The sequence below is a fragment of the Alosa sapidissima genome, chromosome 17 (assembly GCF_018492685.1).
Source record: "Alosa sapidissima isolate fAloSap1 chromosome 17, fAloSap1.pri, whole genome shotgun sequence".
Taxonomy (NCBI): domain Eukaryota; kingdom Metazoa; phylum Chordata; class Actinopteri; order Clupeiformes; family Clupeidae; genus Alosa; species Alosa sapidissima.
Window position 1 is genome coordinate 23,171,406 of NC_055973.1, and position 12,918 is coordinate 23,184,323.

The 12,918-nt window shown below is 46.8% G+C and overlaps 1 protein-coding gene across 1 annotated transcript in view; it reads left to right on the forward strand.

The window, feature by feature from the left end:
• The window catches only part of gfod1 (glucose-fructose oxidoreductase domain containing 1), a 39,313-nt gene extending 28,092 nt beyond the window's left edge, over positions 1 to 11,221 (forward strand). The window contains exons 2-3 of the mRNA XM_042067491.1: positions 2,592 to 2,785; positions 4,941 to 11,221. Of these exons, the coding sequence (XP_041923425.1) occupies positions 2,592 to 2,785; positions 4,941 to 5,669 (923 nt within the window). The 3' untranslated portion in view covers positions 5,670 to 11,221. The remainder of the gene's footprint in view (positions 1 to 2,591; positions 2,786 to 4,940) is intronic.
• Positions 11,222 to 12,918: the final 1,697 nt, after the last annotated feature.

The following is a 12,918-nucleotide window of genomic DNA, read 5'->3' on the forward strand; positions in this document are numbered from 1 at the left end:
CTATTTGTGGTATGCAGGCATTGTACAACGGGGGCCCCATATCCAGTATTCACAGAATCATCACATATCCAGTTCATAACAACAATTCAATTAGATATAGTCACCTACAAATAAAACAGAGGGCGCTTGTTTTATTGAGCAGGTCTTCCATAGAAGCCATAATAAGGCCATATCTGTGTATTATTTGAAATTTTAGGCTATGGTATGTTTATTTTTTCTTCACACAGGATGTTAGTGTGCCGTGGGACATTTTAAGTGTCAAAAGTGTGCCGTGGCACAAAAAAGATTGAAAAACACTTACCTAGAGCATAAAGGCGCTTAGCTGAATAGCCGTTGCACCTTGTGGAAATGGCTGGTCACAGGACTATGTATGCTTCAAGTCAATTTGAGGAGCATGTGAAAACCAGATTTGGATACTTGAGGCGAGCTCTATATTAAAAAGTCGTCTGTATTTTAAATAGTGTTTAATTCAGGTTGCTCTTTTCTGTCAAGGGTGTCGCAATCCTTACAGGACCATTTAACATGAAGATGTGTCCCCATCTATTCTTTTCTTATGTTGCATTGTAGTGCTTTTAAATAGGTGCACTGTAAGAGAGCATGGCCTGTGCTGTGTCCTGCGTTCTCTCCCTCACGGTCAGACAGGCCAGAGTCCAAGGCTATTCACCCCAGAGTAGCCTTGCTGCCACGGCTTTGGGCTATTCACCCCAGAGTAGCCTTGCTGCCACGGCTTTGGGCTTTCCCCTTTTCTCACCTTTCCCTCCCTTTCTTTGTGTGTTCTCCTCAGTCCCTTTGCTGCCATAGAGAAGTGGGTCAGATCACAGGGATTAGTCTTCTGGCCTGAGCTCTGCCACAGGGAACTAATGGTAGATTAGCCTACAAGGTTTTTCTTTTCTTTTTTTTTTTTTTTTTTTTTGTGGTTGCTGTCGTTGTTGTGTCGCTGCTGTTCATGAGGCCGAGGGGGGCCACGTCGTGTGAATCTGTGGAGTAACTGGGTGACCTGGCTGGCTGGCTGGCTGGCTGGAGGACAGGGCTTTGGTCAGCTCTTATGAAAAAGAACTATAGTAATACCATAAGACTTCTATAGTAGTTACAGTACTGTATATATGTATATGATGGTGTATAATACTTTTAAGTTAGTCTGTAACACCTCTATAATATCCTTGTCCTCTATAGTGTCCCTATAGTGTAGGCTTATAGTACCTCTAGATTCCTATGTCCGTAGTGTTCCTAGAAGATTACTAATATTTTGTCCCAAAGGCATCCCACTGTATGACATCTCATCGAACTGTAGCGTATTTGACCTGCCGTCAATTACTGTGTGCTGACAGCCTGGATAATTAACCTTGGCTAAGGTCAGGGGGTTCTGCATACCTGACTGTAGCTGTCAGTGATGCTCTGGATTTTAAGTGATTCCCATTGTCACTGATTCCCAGGGCCTCTGATTCCCATTGCCACTGATTGCCATTGACATTTATTCCCAGGGCCTCTGCATCTAAGAGGTGTCGTATCTTCATGCTCCATACTACTACATATCTCTTTATAAGGTTCCGTATCAATGACTGCAGAAAGCCCTTGAGCTTTAATGGAGAAATCCGGCATTAGCCACTCTGGATTGATTGGTTTGGCCTTGCTCCAGTGATGGGTCATGCTGATGTGAGTGGAGAATCGTGTTTTGCTCTGCATGCTCCTTTGAATAGCTGCAGTCCCGTTGCTCATTGGAAGTCATGCAATATTCAGCTCCACTCCCCGCCGCTCAGCCGTTCAGCTCAGCTCTTCTGGGGGCTTAGCTGCCTCTGGAGCAGCGACAGGAAGCTCCTAATTAGGTCTCGTTTGAAGTGCCGTGACCCTGTTTCTCGTCAGCCAGCCTCTTCCTGCCCTTGCTGATGACGAGAATGGCGACGGGGACGAGGGCAGCAGTGGTGACGCTCGCTCGCTCGCTCGGCTGCGGCGGCGGCGGGTGTGAGCTCGTACTCCCTCCTCACGTGGGGGGGGCGGGACGGTCACTTCCTCTCAGCTGGGTCGCAGAACAATGGAGGCACGGACCCAATCCACCCCTCTGTCTACGGTTCCTAGTCACGTCCCAGTTCGTCGTCGCCACGTGCCATACCTCATTGAGTGGACTTGGGTTGGGTCGGGTCGCGCACTGTAATGTGTTCTGAGACACAGTGGGCCAACATCCATTGTGTCGTGTTGGTGTGTAATCAAGGAGACATTCTGACCAAGGATAAGGATGTGTTTTGTCTAAGCTTAATCCACCCCCCCATAGACACTCCCACTTAAGGCCTACACACACGACTGGCGACGCGACAGCGATTTATGGCAGGCGACCAGCAAAATTGAGTAGAATCTAGAGAGATATCAGAGAAAAAATCTATAATCTGTACCTCAATCCCAAAAATCATAAACTTAAACCCTAATGCACATTGGCAATCATAGAGTGTCTCACACTAGGAAGTCCAGTTGTCCTTCATTCACTGTGTTGTGTCTCTGGCGACTATTCTGAAGTGATGTTTCATAATGTGTGTGTGCTGTGTGATATGTTTCACACCCCTATTTCAGTTTCTTATTTTTTGTTTGTTTTTCCTCTCAAGGTATTGGGAAGAATGTGATCTGCGACCGCACGGCGACTCCTCTGGACGCCTTCCGCATGATGTCGGCCGCCCAGTACTACCCAAAGCTGCTGAGCATCATGGGAAACGTGCTGCGTTTCTTGCCCGCGTTTGTGCGCATGAAGGAGCTGCTGGAGGAGGGCTACATCGGGGAGCTGCTGGTGTGCGAGGCACAGGTACACGCACACACTCACTCACTCACTCACTCACTCACTCACTCACTCTCTCTCACACTCACTCACTCACTCACTCACTCACTCACTCACTCACTCACTCACTCACGCACGCACACACACTCACTCTCTCACACTCACTCACTCACTCACTCACTCACTCACTCACACACTCTCTCTCACACTCACTCACTCACTCACTCACTCACTCACTCACTCACTCACACACTCTCTCTCACACTCACTCACTCACTCACTCACTCACTCACTCACACACTCTCTCTCACACTCACTCACTCACTCACTCACGCACACACACTCACTCTCTCACACTCACTCACACGCACGCACTCACTCACTCACTCACACACACACACTCTCTCGCTTTCACACTCTCTCTCACACACACTCACTCACTCTCTCACACTCACTCACTCACTCACTCACTCACACACACACACACACTCTCGCTCTCACACTCACTCACACACACACACATATGCTGGAGGAGGGCTATTATACTGTATGTCGGGAAGCTGCTGGTGTGCACATGCACGCACGCACACACACACACACAAACACACACTGAATATTCTGGAGGAGGGCTATGTCGGGAAGCTACTGGTGTGCGAGGCATTCAGTAGGCACACACACACACACACACACACCCTGAATATGCTGAATGGACCGTTTGTACTGTTGCATATTTTGTTGATGCATATTCTGTATCTACCAGTCTGGGATTATGATGTGTATAATGCACACAGGAGGGCACACTTGTGTAAATCTTCTGTATTGTATTGTGTTTGGAAAGTGGATGTTGGATGCTTGTAAAACCTCAGAGAATTTAAGCAGTTTTCTTTTCTGATCCTCATTTATTTATTTATTTTCCTCATTTTAAAAATGTTGACCTTCAATCCCACCTTGTCATCCTGAGTCCTGATATTCTTCTGGTCACTGTGACTGTTGTGTTGTTAAGAGTGTGTGTTTGCTGTGTGTGCAGGTCTGTGGCTGTTTATGTGGTGTTGTTAAGAGTGTGTGTGGCTGTTCATGTGGTGTTGTTAGGAGTGTGTGTGGCTGTTCATGTGGTGTTGTTAAGAGTGTGTGTTTGCTGTGTGTGCAGGTCTGTGGCTGTTTATGTGGTGTTGTTAAGAGTGTGTGTGGCTGTTCATGTGGTGGTGTTAACAGTGTGTGTGGCTGTTCATGTGGTGTTGTTAGGAGTGTGTATGGCTGTTCATGTGGTGTTGTTAAGAGTGTGTGTTTGCTCTGTGTGTAGGTCTGTGGCTGTTTATGTGGTGTTGTTAAGAGTGTGTGTGGCTGTTCATGTGGTGTTGTTAGGAGTGTGTGTGGCTGTTCATGTGGTGTTGTTAAGAGTGTGTGTGGCTGTTCATGTGGTGTTGTTAAGAGTGTGTGTGGCTGTTCATGTGGTGTTGTTAGGAGTGTGTGTGGCTGTTCATGTGGTGTTGTTAAGAGTGTGTGTTTGCTCTGTGTGCAGGTCTGTGGCTGTACATGTGGTGTTGTTAGGAGTGTGTGTGGCTGTTCATGTGGTGTTGTTAAGAGTGTGTGTTTGCTCTGTGTGCAGGTCTGTGGCTGTTCATGTGGTGTTGTTAACAGTGTGTGTGGCTGTTCATGTGGTGTTGTTAGGAGTGTGTGTGGCTGTTCATGTGGTGTTGTTAAGAGTGTGTGTTTGCTCTGTGTGCAGGTCTGTGGCTGTTCATGTGGTGTTGTTAAGAGTGTGTGTTTGCTCTGTGTGCAGGTCCATGGCTGTTCATGTGGTGTTGTTAAGAGTGTGTGTGGCTGTTCATGTGGTGTTGTTAAGAGTGTGTGTGGCTGTTCATGTGGTGTTGTTAGGAGTGTGTGTTTGCTCTGTGTGCAGGTCTGTGGCTGTTCATGTGGTGTTAAGAGTGTGTGTGGCTGTTCATGTGGTGTTAAGAGTGTGTGTGGCTGTTCATGTGGTGTTGTTAGGAGTGTGTGTTTGCTCTGTGTGCAGGTCCATGGCTGTTCATGTGGTGCTGTTAGGAGTGTGTGTGGCTGTTCATGTGGTGTTAAGAGTGTGTGTTTGCTCTGTGTGCAGGTCCATGGCTGTTCATGTGGTGCTGTTAGGAGTGTGTGTGGCTGTTCATGTGGTGTTAAGAGTGTGTGTTTGCTCTGTGTGCAGGTCCATGGCGGGAGTCTTCTAGGGAAGAAGTATAACTGGAGCTGTGACGACCTGATGGGCGGCGGCGGCCTTCACTCCGTGGGCAGCTACATCATCGACCTTTTGACCTTCCTGACCGGGCGGCGCGCGGCCAAGGTGCACGGCTTCCTCAAGACCTTCGTCAAGCAGACGGACCACATCCGCGGCATCCGCCAGATCACCAGCGACGACTTCTGCACCTTCCAGATGGTCCTGGAGGGCGGCGCCTGCTGCACGGTTACGCTCAACTTCAACGTGCCCGGCGAGTTCCGCCAGGAGGTCATCGTCGTGGGGACGGCCGGCCGGCTCACGGTCAACGGCACGGACCTGTACGGCCAGAAGAACAGCGGCGAGGGCGGACGGCAGCTGCTGCTCAAGGACAGCACGCCGCTGGGGAACGCGTCGTTGCCAGACAAGGCGTTCAGCGACATCCCCTCGCCCTACCTGACCGGCACCATCTGCATGGTGCAGGCGGTCCGGCAGGCCTTCCAGGACCAGGACGACCGGCGCACGTGGGACGGTCGGCCGCTGACCATGGCGGCCACCTTCGAGGACTGCCTGTACGCGCTGTGCGTGGTGGACACCATCAAGAAGTCCAACCAGTGCGGCGAGTGGCAGAACATCGAGGTGATGACCGAGGAGCCGGAGATCAGCCCGGCGTACCTCATCAGCGAGGCCATGAGGCGGAGTCGCATGTCCCTCTACTGTTAGCGCCGCTCTCTGCTGTTAGCTCGAGCGCCTTTTTTTACACAGGACTGCTGCTGTGTGTCCTTATACTGGAGTGAGAGCAGCTCTCTAGCTCCCTCTGGTGGCTTGAAGAGGCATTGCATCACTGCACTTGACTAATGGAGGGAAATATACTGTGGATCAGTAATGTCAGGACAGGTTTTTGCCGGAACAATAAAAATGGAGGGCTTGCCCTTGTGCTCGTCCATGGTGGCACCTGGATTGCATTTGTATCACAGAGGATCCGCGTGTAGAGGCTAAACAGACTGACTGACAAACTACTGGGGATTCTGTGCAAAGGACACACAACCATGGCAACAGTTTCCGTGGTTTTCTTGTTCCTCATCTGAGATGAATGTGCAAAATCGGGAGGGGGGGGGCTGTTGTCAACGTCTGTGTGTTCTCAGTGTTCCTTTGTGTGTGTGTGTGTGTGTGTGTGTGAGCGAGAGAGACAGCGTGACTTTTGTCACCTTTAAAAAGGAAAAACCCTAAAAATCAATAGTTTGGCTGGTAGGGCTTTTAGTGGTAAAGTGCCCCTCCAATTAGATATGCAATAATCCTGTCTACACACTGGCTCAACATCATGGCTAACAGATGAGAATGCCCCCTTTTTGCTTGCCTCCTGTGTCATTCAGGTCAATGGACTGCAAACTGTAACCTGCATCCAGCTTAGTGTTTCTAGCTGCAGTAGGCATTTAAATGTGGTTGTGTTTCTCAACGCTTTTCTACCAGCCCGTTGTTTTTTTCAACGCTTTTCAAACCAGTTGCATTGAGGCTTTGCTTGCTTGCACTACTAGCATGCATAATGCTCGCTTAGCAGATGTGTCCAAAGGCAATCAGTAGTGGCCTCCATGGTCTCCGTACAGCGCAGAGCAAAGCCCGGAGCTGCCCTATGCCTGACATTGCTGTGTTCTCTAACTCTGCATGGCTTGGACTGGTTAAAGGCAAACAGAACCAGAGGGATGTGCCTTTTGAGAAATTACGTTTCTTAGTTACTGTAAATTGGGTATGCCCAAATGAACACCATTTTGGACTGTGGTAACATTTACACTGTTTGGGTGTCAGAGGGCCTTGGCTAAGAAGAAAAGTGACAGAAAGGAAACAACTTTTAGTAAACAATGATACCAAAATACATTCAGAGGTAGAAGGGGTGCGCATATGTGAAGACCAATGTACTGTACCGCTTTAAGATCCCAAATCTCTGATCTTTTCTAGAGGAGTCTTTGGGTAAAACCAGACGTGAACATTCAGTCCTAGTGCATGCTCCATTTCAGAGTGCAATTTTAATGTTTGCTATAGGTGTACACTCAGACCTACGAGCCAAAAGATTGATTTTTTTTATTATTATTATTTAAAGAATTCAGTCAACCCAGTGTTGGGTTGTATTATGACCCAACGACATGCTATGCCTCATCATCACATTGTTCCAACACTGTATCTTGTGTGTCTGTGGATAGTGTCATAACGACATGGTGTGTGTGTGTGTTTTTGGTTGTTATTGTTTTTTTGATGTTCTTGCTTTGTTTACAAAGAAGAAAAATGAAAAAAAAAAAACTTACCTGCTGTACAGAACCAGAAAGAAATGTTTTATACTTGTTGTTTTCAGTATAGAAGTATTTATTTTCTTTTGGTCTGCATGCTTATCACTGGAAAAGAAAAAACCTGAAATGTCTGTATGTGAGGAGAAAAAGACACGCAGACATACAGACAGACAGTTGGACAGTCAGAGGGAGAGGTGGACAAGTGTAAGGCCTTTTGGGCATACACACACCTTTGCTGTATACAGGACATGCACTGTGACATCTCTATAAGGAGTGTGTGATCAAGTCCTGCTTATTTTGCCGTTAGAGAGCGAGTAGCCCACTGCGTTTTTGTGAAGAGGTTACACTGTAAGACACAATCTGCTGAACCTTCACCGCCACCAAGTTAAACCGTTCAGGGAGATGTGAGAAGGGCACCATACCATTCTTCAAATTTAACTGCAATGTCAGTTTCAGGTCAGAGATGCTTGTTCGTTTTTGTGTTTGGTTGGTCTGCTGTTCAGCTTTGCTTGGTCACTGACCGCAAATCGCATCCAATGATTGTTGAGTCAAAAACGTCACAGACCTTTCCGTTCGTATCCCTACTCCGGAGGAAATGACGGACAGGCGATGACTGGACAGTCAACTTCCTCCAGTGGCCCTGTCCACTGTGGGGAGATAAAAAATCCACTGCACATGCTCACTGGAGTCTCTCACAGAGCAATATCAGGAGCCTGTCAGTGTAGACAATGTAAAGGCATTGGCATTGAGAACAGGAACTGAGACTTGTGATTCGAATAGTCTTTCAAACCTTCTTTGATAAGGTTAAACTTTATATGCCAAATATTCCCAAATGTATTTCTCTTATCAGTAGTTATGCTATATTATCAGTAGTCCTGCTATAGGCCAGTTTGAAATACTAAGATATACTAAAAATAAATACTAAAAATAAATAAATAGCTACTGCACCCAAAATTGGTTGTTGAGATATTGACTGGCTTTCTGTTTTAGTTTGTGAGAAGTCTCAGAGGCTTCAAAGCTAAAGGTCTTGAAGCTCCAGACACATTCAGTTCAATTCCCTGAGTAACTTTGCCTTTCTTGTGTATCTCCCAGAATGCTTTTCTCTGAGGTGGTGAAGATCACAGAAGCTGCTTTCATTAAGGGCTGGCATGTTTTGTGGCTCCTGCTATAAATCTCCTGATGAAAAGAAACAGTTTCTTTTTTTTGTTTTCATCACTAAAATAGACCACTGGATGTTTTTGTTTTACTGTAATAGGTGTGCTTGGTTACACCTCGTCTCTGGATTATTTTTCTTTCTTGTGTTTGCTAAGTTTGAGTTCATCCTTAAACTGTACCATTTTGCATTAATTTAATGCAAAGAAGTCATCACACCAGCCCATGTTGAGTGGCTGTGAAGCTAGAAGGAGATTGTCTGAAGAAATGTGTTCTCTGTATACTTTTTTTTTTATTTATTGAAGGTATTATTCTGACACATTTTGTGTGTGTGTGTGTGTGTGTGTGTGTGTGTGTGTCTCACTGGATCCTCTCCTTCCCATGCTGTGAAGGAGAACAAGCTAAAGTCACGTTGCCAATGGTAACCGTTCTGTTGATGCCCAACTGCTCATATGGGTCAAGGGTCAAAGACTCTCCTCATCTGGTGTCCATTGCAAATCAGTGATAAGAAAACAAATCCCAAGAGGGAACACTTGAAACCATGCGAATCCAACATTACAGCTGCAGATATTAAGTGTGTGTGTGTGTGTATGCTTGCGCTGCTTCCTCCTCTGAATATATAGATCCCCATTTTGCAAGGCAGCATTTGCAAATGTGTGTGTGTGTGTGTGTGCGTGTGTGCGCATCTGAATGCATGTGTGTGTGTGTGTGCGTGTGTTAAGGAATGGGGGTATCCTGCTTTTTGTCTGGGGAGGTGGGGGCTGAAAAGACTGAAAGAATAAAGGGTTCTGTTGCTGTCAAGAGGTCTGAAATTGGCTGATTTTCAAGATCACAGACACACGCATAGAAACACAGTGTTTTTCAGCCTCACCACACATTCACACAAACATACAGACACATGAATAGGGCAAGCCTCAATCACAGACTCTCTCACACACACATTAAACAAGCCTCCCTTTCACACACACACATGCAGAAGAGGAAGGCTGGTTGCTTTGCATCAGAGAATCTTTCATGTGAGTAACCGGAGGGCTGACCTGACAGTCCCCTGCTGGGAGACAGACAGATGCATGATGGGTAGAAACGTAGCGGATGCTGAGTGTGGCTGTCCATTAACGTGGGTCATTACTAGTCATTACCTCGGTACAGAGCCAACAGGCTTCTAGAGAAATATCCATCATCTTGATGGCTGTCAGGTGTCATCTTACCACAGCTGTCTTATAAATGTGGAGATGGCAATTAGGCAGATGGCCCTGCACCATTTTGTGTGTGTGTGTGTGTGTGTGTGTGTCTCCATTCCCCTGTGTGTGTGTGCACTTGCTGGCTTGCTTGCAGGGGTCATAGTGTTCATTCTGAGACTCGACCTCAAAGAGATGCTTTCTCTGCACCCGCAGACCTGTAACCTAGCAACCACCCGCTACCGTGCCAAACTCGACCCATCTTAGAATCTCTCCCTTCACTCTTTCTGTCTTCACCCTCTCTCGTTTCTGGAGCCCCTTTCCTCTCAGAGGTCTAATAATTGAGATATTAAGCCAAGGTACAGTGACTTACTGCTGAAAGCTTGAACAATTGTAAACATTTCACCTAAATGTTTGTAGGAACGGCCCTCCACACACTATGAGTTACAGGAGACTATGCTGACTTCGGGAAAGCAAAAATGTCAACTAACTGGTGCTTCTTCAGGTGCTGACTACCATATGAACCCAACCAGGCCCTCCTTGGGTTTCAAGGGCAGAGACGATGATGTGTATTAGGCATGCATGATCTGCATAAGACACAAATGAGTGTATTTCCTGAGAACTAGGAATCCTCTGGCTGAACCCACAAATCCTCTACATTGTTCTCAGCACCCCCTGTGTTCATGGGAGAAAGTGTCCATCATCAGGGCTCAGGGCAACACGAGCCAATCCTGACGGCTCCACACCTCAACGGTCCCACCCACTTTCTTGAGTGACACATCTAACACAACCAAGATACAGGAACATATTTTTCAGGGTTTTGGGTTCATTTAGGCTCACCGCCTCCGATGGTAAATGAAACCAGAGCCACCACACCCCTGCAGATTGCAAATGCTGCCTGAAGCCCCCTCCACTATACCGCTCAGCCATTCATGTTGAAAGGAACCGTTCATCTTAATGCTGTGTTGACTTGTGACTATTTATTGTGCTACATGTATATGGTGGACGCATGGACCTTTGTGTATATACATATACAATACATCTATATATTTTGAGAACCAACAGGGTGTATTTATCAGTCAGTAACTAGAGAGTGTACTGTACTAGAAACATTAAAAGTCTATTTTCTATATGCGCTGAACACTGGGAGAGGCCGGCGGCGAGGACTGGTGTTCCATATCATTGCTTCATGTAGACTGTAAAGGCACGGAAGTGAGTGTGTTTTCATCCACAATCTCCCCAGAAAACCCGCGCGGCCCTAGGATACACGTGTGGACAGCTCGAGAAACCGGCCAGTGTTCTGCAGTCAAATACCCCTGCTCTGCTTCACTGCTCTGTGTGTGTGTGTGTGTGTGTGTGTGTGTGTGTGTGTGTGTGAGGAAATCTTTTCAAGTGTGTGCATGGATATATGCATGCATTTGTGCTCACATGAAAGAGAAAACGGCGTGTGTGTGTGTGTGTATGTGTGTAACCGCTTTAATGAAAGGTTCTCATTTTTCAGTATGTGTGTGTGTGTGTGTGTGTTTGTACAGTTCATTGCTCGGACAGACTTGTTTGTCCCAACTGAATCACTCAAGTAAAGCAAACCTCCATTGTGGTTTATGGCCACAGCTCTTGTGAGATGCTGCGGTCTCTATGGAATAAAAGCATTATAAAGCTACCTGCACCTCCGTGTCTGTACCCTCTGTCTGTGTTTGTCTGTGTGTATCCTCAACGTGCAGCATTACACTGAAACCTCTTTATGTGTAGGTCTACCATTCTCAACATAAATCAACTGGTTGTGGTTGATACTGTGAATATAAAGTCAATTTGTTTATATTATATGTATGAAGTGAATGTCATATCAATGGTATAGGTGGACTTCTGTTTTCCACATCTCTTTGAAAAATGCAGTGTCTAAAAAGTTATTAATGTCCCCAGCTGTGGCGCGACTGGCTGGGGCACCTGCACCGTACGCCGGCAACCCGGGTTCGATTCCCGCCCCGTTGTCCTTTCCAGAGCCCACCCCCGACTCTCTCTCCCACTCGCTTCCTGTCATTCTCCACTGGCCTGTCTCATTAAAGGCATAAAAAGCCCAAAAAATATACTAAAAAAAAAAAAAGTTATTAATGACTGACTGCACTTTGTGTCAATCCTTGTAGATATTGAGATCTTTACTGTAAAATGGTTTCTTCCACTCACATCAGTCCATGTGGATATTCTGGTCGGCTTTGATTATCTCATCAGTGGGGTGAACAGTCTGTGGTTGGGGTGCTTGCTCTGGTGAGGGGAGTGAGGAACTGGTGATGCGTGGGGAAATTTTCACCACCCTCTGCAGTGCTTTCTGATCAGAGGCAGAGCAGTTGCCATACCGTGTGACACAGTTAGTGAGGATGCTCTCGAAGGTGCAGCAGTAGAAGTTCACCGGGATCTGAAGAGCCAGGTGGACCTTCTTTATTCTCCTCAGGAAGGAGACGCTGGTAAGCCTTCTTGATCAGGGTATAGGTGTTAAAGGTACAAGATAGGTCCTCAGAGATGTGGACACCCAGAAACTTGAGGTTGGTGACACGCTGAAGTCCACAATGAGCTCTTTGGTCTTCTTGCAATGAGAGCCAGGTTGTTGTCAGATGTTAGGTGCTGGACCTCCTCCCTGTAGGCCATCTCATCATTGTTGCTGATGAGACCAATCATCATAGTGTCATCTTTAAACTTGACAATGGTTAGAGCCATGTACAGGTGTGCAGTCGTAGGTGAAGAGGGAGTAAAGGAGAGGGCTCAGCACATATCCCTGTGGTACACCGGTGTTCAGGGTAAGGGTTGAGGAGGTAAGGTTACTGCGGTCTGTTGGTTAGAAAGTCCAGAATCCAGTTACAGAGGGAAGTATTGATGCCAAGTTCGCTAAGTTTAGTGATAAGTTTGGAGGGCATGATGGTGTTGAATGCTGAACTGGAGTCAATGGACAGCATTCTCACTAGGTGTTGCTATTTTCAGGGTGGGACAGGGCGGTGTGAAGTGCAGTAGAGATGGCATCCTCTATGCTCCTGCTCTTACAGTAGGCGAATTGGAAGGGGTCCAGTGGCAGTGAGGGTGGTAAGCAGGTCTTGAGGTGGGCCAGGACCAGCCTCTCGAAGCACTTCATGATAATGGGGGTGAGTGCAACTTGATGTTTTCCATCACTAGGCTATTTTGACTTCCTGCACACGTTCAGTCAAATCTGCGTAGTGCTGCATGAAGTCCAATGAGCCTATCATTAGCATGATTGACGTTGTTTTATTCCTGTATTTCCATGAGACATTCTATTTTAACGTGTTGTCGCCCTCTAGTGGTTAGCGGCCAAACCACAGTTTATAGGGTGAACTGACATTCTGACTTTCAACAATCCTA